At 41.0% G+C, this 17,054-nt stretch overlaps 1 protein-coding gene across 1 annotated transcript; it reads left to right on the top strand.

The window, feature by feature from the left end:
• Positions 1–425: 425 nt before the first annotated feature.
• Positions 426–14,316, top strand: LOC121556809 (protein shisa-6). Its single transcript, XM_045220061.1, is given in 6 exon segments — positions 426–509; positions 1,060–1,916; positions 1,918–2,048; positions 7,900–8,048; positions 12,953–13,045; positions 13,866–14,316. Coding segments are annotated over 5 exon segments (867 nt in total). The 5' UTR covers positions 426–509; positions 1,060–1,502; the 3' UTR covers positions 13,946–14,316.
• Positions 14,317–17,054: the final 2,738 nt, after the last annotated feature.

Raw genomic sequence — 17,054 nt, 5'->3', positions numbered from 1 at the left:
TTTTCTGAACACCAGAATGGAACATTCCAATAGCCTGGAGGCAAACTCTGCTATCATGTCATGTTAAATTGTGTATTACCAGCATATTGTGGCATGTTATTGTATTACCTAAAACAGATCTGTCCCAATCTCTCGCATAATAGGGCATAATAAAAGCCAACTATATAGAAGCACCAACAATTGCAACATGCTGTTGTTACATGGTATGAGTGAATGCAGCATTGTGCAGTAGAGCGAAGATTTACACCACCAATGTCGCGCTCTGAAATAGAAAGCTCTAATGCAGTTCTAGAATGGTCCAGATTATTGAGTGCAGCCTGTAGGCATGACTGAGCGCACTGCTGTCAGGGGCCGGTTTCTAATTAACTGAGGTACCTGTATTTGTGACGTAGATGCGCTCATGTGGAGGGGGGAGTGCGGGGATGGAGTCTGGTCGGAGCAGAGCGGGGTCTCACGCCGAGCTGAGGTACTTTGGTTCAGTCTGTGGTAGAGTCGAGACACCCCAACGGGTAAGTGCTTATCTGTTTCGTTGCTGGGTGATTTTCGTTGTCTTTGTACAAACGTTTAGTTAGATTCGCCTTCTTCTCTCCATGAATAGAGCTGGAGGAAAGTAAACTTCGTACAAGAAAAGAGGGGGGAAACAACCAGCATTTAATATGTGAGGCTATTTTATCTGGAAAATGTGTTAAGACTTTTTATTTTGTCTGCGTTATAACTTTGAAGTGGACATTCCAAAATAGAAAGCATAGCACAAAGAACCACTCAAGGATATATTCGCATACCGCGCTGTGTTGCGCTGTCCATGGTGTTGAAACAGTTTGCGCGTCTGTGAGGGAACGTTTGTTTGACTGAACATAATGGTTTTATGCGCATTCATATGCACCTGTTTAGTTGGCATTGATACGCAATTCATAAAATTAGATTTAATTTGGTGCAGATGGTTATGTTATTTTTCTTATGCAAAATGTTTGTTCGTTTTATTTTATTTTAACAAATTATTTTTTTTACATTAGGAATTTACTGAATCTCTGTCTTTCTCTCCTGTTTTCTTCTCTACAGGAAAAAAAAATGTACAAGATTTAGAGCTTTGCTAATAAAGATATACTTATGGTAGATGGCATTGTCGGATATATCCGGAGGGGGATTCTTCAGCCCATTTCTCAAGCTGAATCCAAATGACACTTCCTCCACCCAAAAGTCCCCCGATGACCACAGAACTCCACTTAAATTCGGAAGATGGTGCACAATGTGTGACACCGTCGTCCGACTGCAATTGATTGGTGCAAGAAGGGTCCTTCCCTCAACCAGAGCATGACACTCTCAGCAGTGGACAGTTGGAGAAGGACTTCGGAAATGAACTCCTGTGGACAGCCGCAAGACTGGGTCAGTGGCAGGAGCACGACTAGGTAAAGAAGCATAGGTCTTCGTGTGAGGAGAGAAAGCATACAACTAAAAAAGTGGGGGCAAACGATCGCATCAGCAAAGACATACAACCTCAAATCATGGGGATACAGCATCTTCTGCTTCTTTTGATTTACTTGGACCCTCTGAATGTAATGTGCGCGGCTACGGCCAACAAGAAGAAAAACGCTCCAAAGCGGAATCAGAAGATGAAGGAGGTGAACAGCACGGAGGCGCCCACGGCGGTTCCGCGGCGAAACACCCAGGTCCAGGCACCTTCAATCGCTACCCATGACACGTGCCTGGGCTACTACGACGTGAGCGGAGCGTACGATAAAGTGTTCGAGTGCAACAACACTGAGCACCGCTACTGTTGTGGAAGTTGTTTCCTGCGCTATTGCTGTGCAGAAAAAGGGAAACGCATAGAACAGAAAACTTGCACGAATTATAACACCCCAGATTGGATCAAAACGCAGCCTCCCTCCCCGGCACCAACAGGTGACACTTACGATCCTGACTTTGGATCAGACTAACACAACGGTATACATCACCTGTGGTGTCATAGCTTTTATCATCCTCCTCGGAGTTTCTGCAAAAGTTGCCTACGACAAAGCAACCAAGCCCCCTCAGGAAATGAATGTCCATAGGTAAGTCACTCTGACATTCAGGTTAAGAAACAGTCATTTACTATGGGGGCCACTTTTTACTCTCTGTGTGTATGTGTGTGTGTGTGTGTGTGTGTGTGTGTGTCTGTGTGTGTGTCTGTGTGTGTATCTGTGTGATTGTTTGTGCGATCACTGTTATGAAACACCAGCTTCAGTTTTCACAGACATGAAAAGTCTCCTGATGACAGTAAAAATGTGTACGGTGGCTATAGAAAGCTAAATTAGATTTGTGAATAGACTAAATCATGAGCACTTCATCACAAAGATGCATATAAATATGATCATCACAGGTGTGCAGCTATATGCTCAACTTTTGAATAGGGAAAGACATAATTCATAATGATGCTCAATTTCATTCCTCTCTGTACATTTTTTTTTACACCACCTGCAAGCCATTATGCAAAGGAAAACGAATCATTACAATCAACTCCCTTTCAAATACCTCTCTTATGCAGATATACACAGTCCCCCAAATGACAGTCAACCTGATTCACCACTACTACTACCACCACCACCCACCACTACCACCAGAACATTAAATGTCTCTTGTATACTAAAGTATTGCTCCGTTTTCATCAGCAGCACAAACAAACCTCCATGAGGCAGGTGTGGAATTTTTTTTTTTGTGTGTGTGGGTGCGCGGACCAACCACAACCTAGCCTATCCTACGCCGCGGCCCCACCCCGTCAGGCAACAGAGGACCACAAAGGTCCATTGAATTGAATGTCTCTGTCAAAGAAAAGGCATCACATTCATGGTCATGGTATAACAATCAGGCTAGGAGCAAGGTTGGGTTGCTTCACTGCTAACAACCCAGAGGACATACTGTACAGTATGGACTTAGGATGTCACTCTCCCTTCCTTTGATTTACTTTTTATCTTACGGTATAATGGCCCATGGATGGACTGTTGTTGGGAAAGTATGAGCTAAACACATCATGGTAGAATACATCTAACTGTTGAGGAATCAATGTGTCAATGTATTAATTATATTATGTCCCTATGAATCGAATGAATATATACTGTACCACCAATCCTTATAATCAGGCACTCTGCAGTCCAACAATTTGCAAGTAATTGGATATGTGCTGAGAATAACAAATTGCCTCCGCAATTATTGAAGCTGGTGCTTTTTTCCATGACACATTAGAAGCCTTGACTATATTGCTATATTGTTAAGCACTTCCTAGAGCTAGGAGAGCAACTACTGCACCGTAGTCTGAATTAAAAGACGGTTAACCTTCCAAAGTGGAGGAGTATGTTAGGGATTCTGTGCTCAGACATCAACACGCCATGAGGAATTATTGCAGATTAAGCCAGCAGCTATCTCATTCACTCACTGTGTTCTATGTGAGTAGTATACCTATGCCTTGCAAGAAAAGCTATAACGACACAGTACCCAAAGAGACAGTTTGGGTGGAGAAGCCACATGTTGTTAGCCAATCATTGTGGTTGTCTAATGGTGGTCTGGTGTCTATTAGCCCATAGCAGAGGGGGTTGTCTACCTGTTCAGCCAAAGCTAAGATCTTGATTAAAGCCAATGTGAGGCTAATTGTGCCTTGCTAGGACTGGCTTCTGTAGCCTTGTTACCTGCTGGCTCCACAAAATCAAGGCAGTGACTGGAATTCAGATTGATTGTTCTCAGAGTCCATGCAGCATTCATTTGTACCTATTCTCATGCAAGCCCCTCCTATGGCATCAATCCCTAGATAGAAAATGGATGTTTCTCCACTAGAGATAATTTGTACCACTAGCCTAATGGATATAGTCGCTGGTCTAGCAGACTGGAAGACCTTTGTTTGGGGTTAAATGCAGCTTGAATTGTAGTGGTGGCCAGATGTTCAATATGGGGTAAGCTCCAAGGATGACACTGACTGCCATCTTCTCATGACAGGGATCCATAACCACGGATCTGTCTCTCTTGCAAAACATCCATTAACCTCAGCACCTGTTTTTCTCCATTGATACTTCTGCTGTTATATGACTCACACTCAAACTGTTGTTAGAAGGCCATGCTTCAACCTGTCAATTGTCATTGACTCCCAGCTGAACAATGCATATCAAAGCATTAGAAAGGAAACTTTTTTTTTCTTCTTCAGTTTACTAAACGTCTGGGTCTGAAGAGAAGTCTTTCAGGTTGACAGCTCTGTTGACAAAATATAGACACGAGAACAAGCCTTGGATCAGTGCCCCCCATTCATTTTTCCTTTAGAAAAGTAATGGTTATGTCTACAACCTCAATAGCTATTGATTTAATAGTCACAACAATAGATGGTGTCAAGTAAAGGCCTTTGGTTTAAGAGCTAAATTTTCTCAGACACATTTTTCTGCATGTAGAGTGACATTCAAATATAGAATCCTTAAGTGCAAGCCATTACCTTGACAGTTTCAAAGATGACAGTACAAGTAGAAAATATGATACCAATATCTGTCTGTCTCTAGTGTATTCCTACAGTTCTATTCAAAGCTATTTCATGCAACCTACCAAACGACTCACTTTGATCCCACTAAAGACTATTAAACTTCTGAGGCTGTAGCAGTGCCTCCATCTCAGTACTCAGAACTGAGGAGACTGTGAGGATTTATAGCCCCGTAATGCTCTCCTATCCTAGCCATGGGGCATACTTTCAAATGGAGATGCTTACTGCCACCACCACATCAGTATGAGTGGTGGTGAGAGAGATGAGACAGACGCTGCGTTTACACAGGCAGCCCAATTCTGATCTTTAAAAAAAACAAATTGGTCTTTGACCAACCAGATCAGCAAAAATAAATAACTGATGTGAAAATATCTGATGTGATTGGTCAAAAGACCAATTAGTGTAAAAAAATTAAAAAGAATTAGGCTGCCTGTGTAAATGCAGCCAAAGCAGGGATGACTAAACGAGGTGACATTGCATAGCGGACATTCAATAGCTTTTTTTATGAGTTGTTTAATTTCAACAATCATTTGGCACAGTGCTGTCATAATGATCTCTACCGGGGGGAAAAAGAAACTTGAGACATCCATGCTGACAACCGTGTCTAGAAAGCTGTATTGGAACATGGGATTGACTATATACTAGGCAATGGTTTGCTTCCTCTGTTAATTTATTTAGCCCTGTAAAGTGATTCAGAGTTTTACCTCAGTGACTGGGGGGATTGTGAGGGGAATGCTAAGGCATTGGCAGACCTTTGCTGTGACCTTCATCGAGACACAAGAAATGTCGGGTGAAAGCCAAAGCCAGGGATTTGAGTGGTCTTTATTGATCACTTTCTCGAAAGCAAACCTGGATGCAATTTAAGATGGATCTGTTGCAAAAAAGGTGTCTACTCTCAGATTGAGCACATATTAGGTTTTGTTATGCCAGTGAGAGTCAGTTCCAATAAATTCCAAATAGAATTTCTAAATTGACCTGCAAGCAGCAAGATTGAATATGTCATTTTTTGAGCGATTTTACCATAATATTGGGCAGAGAAAGCAGATTGGGTGAGGTAGGTGAGATAGTATGACTTTGCAATGTCTCCCGTATGTAAAGCACACCTACATGGATTTATTTATTCTCCAGTTTCTGCTTCTACTCCATTAGTGGTTGGCATGTCAGTGATATCCTTCTCCCTGCTCGCATTGGGAAGATTTATATTTTGGTGTTCTCTCATGGACAGACTATATAAACCTAACTGGTACTGGTACTGGTCCTCGAGCATCTGACCATATTATAAAATATTTTAGTTCTGGGTTAACCGAGATTAATGACAACCTGAAAGGCAGGGTCAATGCTACAATAATGTTCTAACATATATATTATCAGCCATGAATAATGGCTTGGCAAAATTTTTGTGGAGTTCAGGATCCAAGGGGAATAGAAATTCACATTGGTTTCCATTTTTTTCTCCCCAATGCTTTTTAACCTATTTTAATTGGTAAATGGTCAGGTGCAGCAGAGAAATACCTAGCAAAGCTGCAGTTGGCAAATAAAAAAGCAGCACGCCTTGCCCTTAACTGTACACACAGAGCTAATATCAATAACATGCATGAGTCTTTCATGGTTGAGGGTTGAGGTGAAATGTTCTACTTCTCTTCTAGTCTTTTTAAGAAACGTGTGTGTGTTGAAAATGCCTAACCACTTGTATAATCTATATGCATACACTTCAAACAGACATACTGTATATACCCCACCAGATACGCCACTATGGGTTTCTTCACTGTACCCAAACCAAAAACAGATTTAATGCATCGCTCAGTTACTGTATGTATAGAGTCATGTCATCATGGAATGCTCTGCCACCAGAGGTTACTCAGGCAAAAAGCAAGTTTAGCTTTAAAAAACAGATTTTAAAAAAAACATATTGTATCACAGCATCTCTCCTCTTTATAAAGATTTAATGTAATTGTATTGTATATAAGAATATGAATATGTATATATGAATAGTGTGTAAATAGTATTTTTATTGTCTCTTGGTGTCTTTCCAATATATAACTCTTATTTTATGTGCATTTTTATTTTGAATTTAATGTAATATTTAATGTGGTTCTTGTCTATAACTGTTCTGTACTTTGTCATGTATTTGTACATGTTTATGTGGACCCCAGGAAGAGTAGCTGCTGCAAGTGCAGTAGCTAATGGGGATCCTAATAAACTAAACTAATCCGTTTAGAATGCAGATGATAGACTTGTTGAACATCTGCACCACATGCTCATAATAATTACATCTCTTTCTCATTCTGAAATAATTGCAAACATGTCGCCAAATCTGTAAACACATTATAGGCTTCCTTATCTCTTTTGACAATGTAGAAATGTGTTAAAATAACAGTAGCTAAAAAAAATCCCATTTCACTGTTGATGCAAGTCCCTCTGATAACCAACAAGACATATTTACATCCTCTATCATGTGTTGCAAGTGCAGTGTGAAGGGAATTAGAAGATCATTTGTTTTCACTTCTCTTCTTTAAAGTATTTACTTTACTCCCTCGATGGATGATGTTCGTTTGAAGATTATTTTTTTTCCTTCCCATACATAGAAATGAACTGGTGCTATTGAAACATGATTTACCTAAGATATTTTGTAGGAGAGGAAACTGTGACTGGTCTAGACTTCGGGGCTTTCAAACACTATATTTTTCAAAAGCCCCTCTATTCCTCCACTATGTGGGACTGGTTGTACGTGTTCCTGCTATACAAGACACAAAGTAGTCAACTGGGGCGATGAAAACCAGGTCGCCTCAGTCTGTGAAAAGGATATGGTTAAAGTGTGCCCATCCTAGAAGGGAAAGGCTATTAATACATAGCTCCCAAATTCACACAGAGTTATGGAAAGAAGTTGACTCAGGTCGACTTTGACACAGTTAAATTACCCTTCAGCTCTTTGAAGAAACCAATATGTCCGCCATCCTCACCACTTTACTTCAATAGGGGCCAGTGTTGAAAATGGTGATAGCAAGATCCTTTGTGTAGAGCCCTTGAAAATTGGTAACTTGGTAGGAGTTAGATTCCCATTTGAACCTTAGTAGTGGGGGCGTATAGTTCTACCAGAACATTCTTCTAGGAATATTGATGAATGGCTTTAGCTGTTTTCCCATGGCCTGAAGGGAAAGGCCCATCTGTACTCAGTGTGGCTCATTGAAACCTGGCCTATTGGCCACCTTGGGTGTAATTACACTTTACACTGTGCCTGGTTCTGGAGCTCCACCAACACAATTGGAGCTGTAACTAAATAAATTAAGTAGGCCTTCTGGGGATGTTGAGAATAATGGTTGTCGGTGATTGAAAACAGGAAAGTGTTTCTGTTTCTGTTTGTACAGTCTGAAAACGCTAAAATTGCATCTGTGTTTTTTAATTTTATTTTGCAGAGCCCTTGCAGACATTTTGAGGCAACAAGGACTAAATCAGGAGAACGAAAATATTGCAGCGTTGGAGGGTTCACCCAAAGACATAGACACACCTCTCCGAACGTCCAAGAACCATTACACCCCAGTTCACACCATGCTAGCAAACCACGGTGGGTACCTGCACTGTTTTTACTTCACATATCCAAGAATATCTAGCAAAAATGATACAGTATTTGGCCTAAGCATAGGTTCTGAAAATGGTCTTTACCTCTAGTACGCTGCATGGTGCACTATGAGGTGAATCAAAGTCCTTTCTCTGTATCAAATCGACCCAAGATGACAGCGTTACTATGGAAACAGAGATTGTGTTAAATAGTTAGATACTCTCTTCAGGTAAATTAAATGAAAAGAGGTTCAATATAAATGTCATGAGAACATGATAGAGATGGTGTTATTAAAGCCATATTCTTTGCCCTCAGTTAAATTATATGAGTGGTGGAGATCCAGTCTGAATTTCATATATATTAATTGGTAGGAATTATGGTGGTAGATCTATATAAATCTCATAGAAACGAGCAGCAAAGATGACTGAATAAGAAGACATTCTATTATGGACTTTCAATAGCTTTTTATGATTACACAGTAATCTCCATTGTACACGCTTCTATGTAACAGTATATATAACTCTACTGTCATTACACTTCGCTGACATGTGTACAACAATGTTATTTCTATGGTATGAGACCTTTGCATTGTAAAGTGGGACCTTATTGCTTTCATTATTGTTCAAGATTATCTTTGACACACTCACTGAAATAGATGATGGACAGTGCTGTGTGAAGCTACTAGTTTACCAATCTACCCACACTGGATGAAGTTAAACTACACTAAAGCTACCCTTGAAGTTACTACTTAGTGAAAAACTATCATGCCTGAATCTGAAATGTCACAGACTACAAATTGCAAGAACAGATCACTCTGGAGACAGATGTTAACAGAATGTGTATTTTGGCCTATTAAACTCAAAAAGTGTAAATTAGGCACACAAAAAGTGTTTCGAGTTAGAATTAGGCATAAATAAAGGAAACTCTTCCCTACTTCACCCATTCTTTTTGCAAAAAAAAGTAGTGTGTAGTTCTAGTAGTAAGCTACACCACTACATTGAAAACAAGTAATGAACCACTGAAAACACTACCAGGATTTGAATTTAGTTGAACTACCACCAAGCTACTGTAAAATGTATTTAAATTGCTAGTTGAACCACATGTAGTTCACTACTCCCCAACACTGATGATGGGTCCCTGCTACTTAAGTATATATTTTTAAGACTTAAGAAGATATAGCAGTTTAGACAAAGGGCCTCGGCTGAGTCTATTTTCATGCTGGTGTTCCATAAGCCTACTCAGCATTGGCTCAAAATGGAGATGCAAATGAACATGTTCTTCGGGAGACACATTGCTTTTTGTCCGGAGATAATTCTGTCTTGCGACGCTGTTCCTCCTTCTTTTATCCAGTCTCCAGATCCCTGCTCCGGGGATCGCTTGCTAAGTGCCCTAGTATGGTGTCCCAGATTCAGTGTTATGTTTCACTCTCGTGTCAAAGTAGACTCTCCTCCTCATCCAGGGATTGTGTCAGAGGAGAACTGTTACGTGCTACACCACGGGATGTGAGACGCTTTTCTCAGACTTGACTTGGGACACAAAAGCCACAGCTGCTGGTATGTGCAGTTCGTTAAATGAAACTACTGTAAGGGCCATCCAGCAGAGGTAGTTACAGTTATGTTTGCCTGAATTCTAGCACTTGACACTTCAATAGTTCTCATAGGAATCAATAACCACTTTGACTGCCATTTCACAGTTGCCCAAAACTAGGATTGTTTAACCCCTTTTCGGCTTGCATCCCCTCTAACAGCTCTGTGCTTCATTGATCCATCATGTTAACCCTGAAGTGACCTCCAGACTACCATGGCACTCCAGTGTTGTACATTTAGAGATTGTGGACTGTGCTGGATACTTCCCCAGTGTTTTACATTAAGAGATTGTGGACTGTGCTGGATACTTCCCCAGTGTTTTACATTAAGAGATTGTGGACTGTGTTGGATACTTCCCCAGTGTTTTACATTAAGAGATTGTGGACTGTGCTGGATACTTCCCTAGAGGCTGACTCTGTTTGGGTTCATGTCAGTCCTGTAATTGGTCTTCATCCCTTGTGGCCTCCTTTCTGACATGACTCATCTTTCTGTTGTGAATTGCTGTATGCTGTCACGTTCGTTTAATGACGGGTCAGACCAAGGCGCAGCGTGATATACGTACATGTTTATTTACACTGAATAAACACACGACAAAACAACAAACAAACAAAAACGTGAAGTCCTAAGGTTGTACATACAACGAACCTTACCCGGAACAAGATCCCACAACCCACTAGTGCCAATAGGCTGCCTAAGTATGATCCCCAATCAGAGACAACGAGCTACAGCTGCCTCTGATTGGGAACCACACCGGCCAACATAGATCTATACATAATAGATCGAAACATAGAAAACATACAACAAAGAATACAGAGGCCCATTATCAGCAACCATCAGTCCTGTGTTCCAATGGCACGTTGTGTTTGCAAATCCAAGTTTATCATTTTAAAAGGCTAATTCATCAGTAGAAAACCCTTTTGCAATTATGTTAGCACAGCTGAAAACTGTTGTGCTGATTAAAGAAGCAATAAAACTGGCCTTCTTGAGACTAGTTGAGTATCTGGAGCATCAGAAATTGTGGGTTCGATTACAGGCTCAAAAAACAAATAACTTTCTTCTGAAACTATTCTTGTTCTGAGAAATGGCCTCCCACTCCTCTTTCTATTCTGGTTAGAGACAGTTTGCGCTGTTCTGTGAAGGGAGTAGTACACAGCGTTGTACGAGATCTTCAGTTTCTTGGCAATTTCTCGCATGGAATAGCCTTCATTTCTCAGAACAAGAATAGACTGACGAGTTTCAGAAGAAAGTTCATTGTTTCTGGCCATTTTGAGCCTGTAATCGAACCAACAATTGCTGATGCTCCAGATACTCAACTAGTCTCAAGAAGGCCAGTTTTATTGCTTATTTAATCAGCACAACAGTTTTCAGCTGTGCTAACATAATTGCAAAAGGGTTTTCTAATGATCAATTAGCCTTTTAAAATGATAAACTTGGATTAGCAACACAACGTGCCATTGGAACACAGGACTGATGGTTGCTGATAATGGGCCTCTGTACGTCTATGTAGATATTCCATAAAAAATCAGCCATTTCCAGCTACAATAGCCATTTACAACATTAACAATGTCTACACTGTATTTCTGATCAATTTGCTGTTATTTTAATGGACAAAATAATTGCTTTTCTTTCGAAAAAAAATGACATTTCTAAGTGACCGCAAACTTTGGAACGGTAGTGTATGTGTTGTAGTTATTTTCCTTTTGGTATTATTCTAAGGCAAGAAGACTTCATGAAGGCAAACTTTTACTAACAGATAAAAAACTTACACATAAACGCCTCTTTCTATCCAGCATAAATTGGACACAGTCAACTTCTTAAATCCTGAGAGTCATTAAGTATTTACCAGTTTCTTAGTACGAAAATCCCAAAGTAACAGTGATGGGCAAAATGTTTCAGTAATCAGTTTACAGTATCCTTTGGGCTTGAAAACAGAAACAAACAAGCTTTACAGAGCTCAGGCCTGTGTCAAACATCAATGTAATGTAACGGTCCCAGCTGTTCCTTCTCATTATGATCATTTGAAATGCGGTTCGATATCTGCCTCCATAGCCCAAAGGTCTGAGTGACGCTATTGACTTTGAAGTTGCTCCATTGAGATGAGGCTGTTGAACTATTTGCCAGCTAATGCAGACTGGCACTAACAGGAAGGAAGAGAGTGGGGGGAGTGGAGCTCAATAGGCCACTGTAAGACAGGCCGTCATGTTGTTTCTCCTCTATTTTCAGTTTAAGCTTTCACTGTCTGATACACACTCTTTTCTCAGCCTACCTGCATCTTTTTGTGTGCAACATTTTGGTGTTTGATTGGCAGGACAAATGGAAGTTGTCAGACTGCTGGCAGGCACTTTGACGGTCCATTGTGGACCTCTGCACTCTCAATTACAGGATTCGTTCCAGCCAGACACAATATAGCATCTTGGAACAAATGATGTCACATAGTGATCTTTAAGACCAAGGAAATCCAGGATGAAATGTTGCGTTGCAAGGCACATTTTTTATAAACTGACAATTCATAGATACAGTACTACAATGCAGCTATAACAGATTATGAAGCTAGATCCAATTACACAGTATATGAATCAGTTATATAAGGTCCCTCCGTAGTGTAGGTCTATGTGGGGTAAAAGCATTCTACTGTATAATTTGAGGATGGAACTAATCAGTTTTAAAGCACAGGAGAGTGTGTCGGTTAGAAGCCTTCTTTAGAATCTCTCCACTGACCTTCAGGGTCAAGTGCCCAGGCCTGAAATACATTTTGCCACCCAATTAAAGTTTTAATGTTTCACCTGCCATGTCGAAAGGGCAAGGCTTTTGACCCTGAAGGGGCATCTTTGTTCAATTTGGGAACGATACCAGAAGGGAAGGTCTTCACTAGCTCCCCCAGCTCGCAGCTTTGGGGAGCATGACCTTTGCGGTGGTGATGATCCTGAGTGTACATCAGACAGCATAAATTGTTAATGTGAGACTTTCCTTGCCCTCTGTGTCTCTGTTCCTTTATCAGTTGACTGAGCCAAAGAGGGAGTGAAATACAGAGGCAGAGTAATGGCTGAACTGAACTAAGACACCATGAAAGCCAACCTCCCGTGAACACAGCTATTCAGCTAACTAAAGAACAAGGCAAATGCATCATATAATACTGCCATTAATTAGGCTGTTTGGATGAATTAAGAGTGTCCCAGACTCTTATATGTGTAAACAGTTGTTTGTGATTTTGTGTGTGAGTGTTGGTACGAAAATCATCAACGAACATGCTTAGTGAATTGTCTCGGTCAGATAAATGGTATTGGTCTCTTCTCATGCTATCTTAACTCTGCATTTCTCCCACAGGGCACTACGGGAAAGAGAACTTCCGCCAAGGCCAACTTGATCACAACTTCATCTCCTCTGGATTTGTGACACTGGGACGACCGCACCTAAAAGGTATTGTCCATCTCCATTGTCTGTTGGTCTGATGACACTTATTATGTCTTCACAGAGTAAAGACAGCGTCGTCGTACAAACTTCTAACACAAATCTCACTCTCATTTTGACGTTGCCTCTCACCTCCACACATTTCCTCCACTCTTTGTCTAAAACATTTTCCATTTTTCGAACCACTGTTTGAGTAGATCAGGGGGAAACACAGTGCAATAGTCCATACAATTCTTTGACTTCCTCACTTCTCAGCTGGCAGTCACCTTGGGAAATGGGACTGAAGCTTTTGGCAGAACAATAACGGCATTTCTCAAAGCTAAGAGAAAAGCCTCAATGAGTTACTGCTTTGTTCAGCGGTGAATAGTACTCTCTCCTTTTTGTTGTGTTTTCCCCCTGACTGACTCATACAGGCATTTACACAATGGCCATGTGTGGATGAAATAATACTCAGCAGTATCAGCACAGCATGCTGTATTTCTCACATCCTCCACCTCTTCTTTGTGCCAGATCACTGTGTACAGGACTGTCTATGGTACGAGAACAATGGAGTCAGTTGAGCTGACAGAGTCTCGTCTCCGCTCACTAAGGAGGCTTAAAACATTGACGATAGTTGTACATAAGCGACTTCCTGTCAAATGCCTAGAGAACTACATTATGATATACACCTATTACATTTATCAGTTGAAATATAAATAGACTACACGTTTCTATCTGAATTGCAACATAGAAAACTAAATGTTCTTAATCTGGTAATATAAGATGGTAATAGATAGAGTTGGTGTATAAAGCTAAGTAGTAAACAAGTGGCTGTTCTCTGTCTTTGCAGCGCAGCACTCTGTAGACGATTTAGGGCAACTGTCCTGGCAGGGAGATCTGGACGTTCCTAATATCTCTTACAGTATGTAACATATTCTCACTATGGAGACCCCTGCTTCCTGCCGGAGAACAGCCACACACCTGCTTTCTGCTCCCTGCCAGATAAGACAAGTCACACACTTCACACACGTAGACCCTGGGCCCATGGAGTGGGTTTTGCCGCTAATCGCACCAGCTCCTCATAATGCAGGGCATCAGAGCAGGCGCCCTGCCACTATCATCAACCAGCCCAGTACAGCTTTCAGAATGCATGGCTGTCTGGTGTACCTAATGCAAAACATTGAGAAACAATTCCACAAGGAGGAGTGGAAAGCAGGCTTGAATGTCTGTGCTGGTCTGTTCTCCAAGTATGAAGCAGTCATGGGTTCCGTAGATGATTAAGATAGATAAGGAGGGTGACAAGCATTCAAATGGTTGCTATGTCATGATTAACAGTGTGTGTGTGTGTGTGTGTGTGTGTGTGTGTGTGTGTGTGTGTGTGTGTGTGTGTGTGTGTGTGTGTGTGTGTGTGTGTGTGTGTGTGTGTGTGTGCTCGAGACACAGTCTGATGGTGTTATTGTGTCTGCAATTTCATAACCACTTCTTGTACATTTTAGGTTTCTGCAAGGTAAGTGGTATTTTACCAAGTGACATACACACTTGCAATGAAAAAGTACTGTTTTACATTTGCTTCTAATTCAAATTCAAATATTTCCTTGCAAATCTATATAGTTGCTCAATATCTTCATATCTTTATACAAAGAATGCTGATACTGTACGTGGAAATTGGGTAGGCCAATTGGGGTTTGAACAGCAACCCTCTGCCAACCAGTTAGGACACATCACTGCTGCCTGGTGTTATACGAACTGTCATTACAAAGCCGAGGGCTTGTCAACCTCAATCACATGTCACTACCGGTCAAACGTTTTAGAACACCTACTCATTCAATGGTTTTTCTTTATATTTACTATTTTCTACATTGTCGAATAATAGTGAAGACATCAAAACTATGAAATAACACATATGGAATCATGTAGTAACCAAAAAAGTGTAAACAAATATATTTGAGATTCTTCAAATAGCCACCCTTTGCCTTGATGACAGCTTTGCACACTCTTGGCATTCTTGGCAATCTCAAATATAAAATATATTTTGATTTGTTTAACACTTGTTTGGTTACTACATTATTCCATATGTGTTATTTCATAGTTTTGATGTCTTCACTATTATTCGACAATGTAGAAAATAGTAAATATAAAGAAAAAACATTGAATGAGTAGGTGTTCTAAAACTTTTGACCGGTAGTGTATATATACAGTGGGGAGAACAAGTATTTGATACACTGCTGATTTTGCAGGTTTCCCTACTTACAAAGCATGTAGAGGTCTGTAGGTACACTTCAACTGTGAGAGACGGAATCTAATCCAGAAAATCACATTGTATGATTTTTAAGTAATTAATTTGCATTTTATTGCATGACATAAGTATTTGATACATCAGAAAAGCAGAACTTAATATTTGGTACAGAAACCTTTGTTTGCAATTACAGAGATCATACGTTTCCTGTAGGTCTTGACCAGGTTTGTACACACTGCAGCAGGGATTTTGGCCCACTCCTCCATACAGACCTTCTCCAGATCCTTCAGGTTTCGGGGGCTGTCGCTGGGCAATACGGACTTTCAGCTCCCCTCCAAAGATTTTCTATTGGGTTCAGGTCTGGAGACTGGCTAGGCCACTCCAGGACCTTGAGATGCTTCTTACGGAGCCACTCCTTAGTTGCCCTGGCTGTGTGTTTGGGTTGTTGTCATGCTGGAAGACCCAGCCACGACCCATCTTCAATGCTCTTACTGAGGGAAGGAGGTTGTTGGCCAAGATCTCGCCGATACATGGCCCCATCCATCCTCCACTCAATACGGTGCAGTCGTCCTGTCCCCTTTGCAGAAAAGCATCCCCAAAGAATGATGTTTCCACCTCCATGCTTCATGGTTGGGATGGTGTTCTTGGGGTTGTACTCATCCTTCTTCTTCCTCCAAACACGGCGAGTGGAGTTTAGACCAAAAAGCTCTATTTATGTCTCATCAGACCACATGACCTTCTCCCATTCCTCCTCTGGATCATCCAGATGATCATTGGCAAACTTCAGACTGGCCTGGACATGCGCTGGCTTGAGCAGGGGAACTTTGCGTACGCTGCAGGATTTTAATCCATGACGGCGTAGTGTGTTACTAATGGTTTTCTTTGAGACTGTGGTCCCAGCACTCTTCAGGTCATTGACCAGGTCCTGCCGTGTAGTTCTGGGCTGATCCCTCACCTTCCTCATGATCATTGATGCCCCACGAGGTGAGATCTTGCATGGAGCCCCAGACCGAGGGTGATTGACCGTCATCTTGAACTTCTTCCATTTTCTAATAATTGCGCCAACAGTTGTTGCCTTCTCACCAAGCTACTTGCCTATTGTCCTGTAGCCCATCCCAGCCTTGTGCAGGTCTACAATTTTATCCCTGATGTCCTTACACAGCTCTCTGGTCTTGGCCATTGTGGAGAGGTTGGAGTCTGTTTGATTGAGTGTGTGGACAGGTGTCTTTTATACAGGTAACGAGTTCAAACAGGTGCAGTTAATACAGGTAATGAGTGGAGAACAGGAGGGCTTCTTAAAGAAAAACTAAAAGATCTGTGAGAGCCAGAATTCTTACTTGTTATGTGTGATCAAATACTTATGTCATGCAATAAAATTTGCAAATTAATTACTTAAAAAATCCTACAATGTGATTTTCTGGATTTTTGTTTTAGATTCCGTCTCTCACAGTTGAAGTGTACCTATGATAAAAATTACAGACATCTACATGCTTTGTAAGTAGGAAAACCTGCAAAATCAGCAGTGCATCAAACATTTTTTATTAGTTATACTATTTTGATAATGATTCCTGCACTGTTGGGTTGAGCTGTCAAGTTAAGCATTTCACTGTACTTGTGCATGTGACAATAAACCTGTGCATTCAAGTAGAACTGTAAATATGTATTAAAGAATATCCATATGCTAATACAATCAAGATAGTTTAAACCAGGGCTGTTCAATTCCGGTCCTGGAGTGCCGAAACAATTCCAGGTCTGTATTAGTCCTTATTAGACAGAGATGATGAAAACCCAAAGTGTTTAGGC

This window comes from Coregonus clupeaformis, unplaced genomic scaffold (assembly GCF_020615455.1).
Source record: "Coregonus clupeaformis isolate EN_2021a unplaced genomic scaffold, ASM2061545v1 scaf3093, whole genome shotgun sequence".
Lineage (NCBI taxonomy): Eukaryota > Metazoa > Chordata > Actinopteri > Salmoniformes > Salmonidae > Coregonus > Coregonus clupeaformis.
This window is presented reverse-complemented; position numbering and strand designations above follow the sequence as displayed.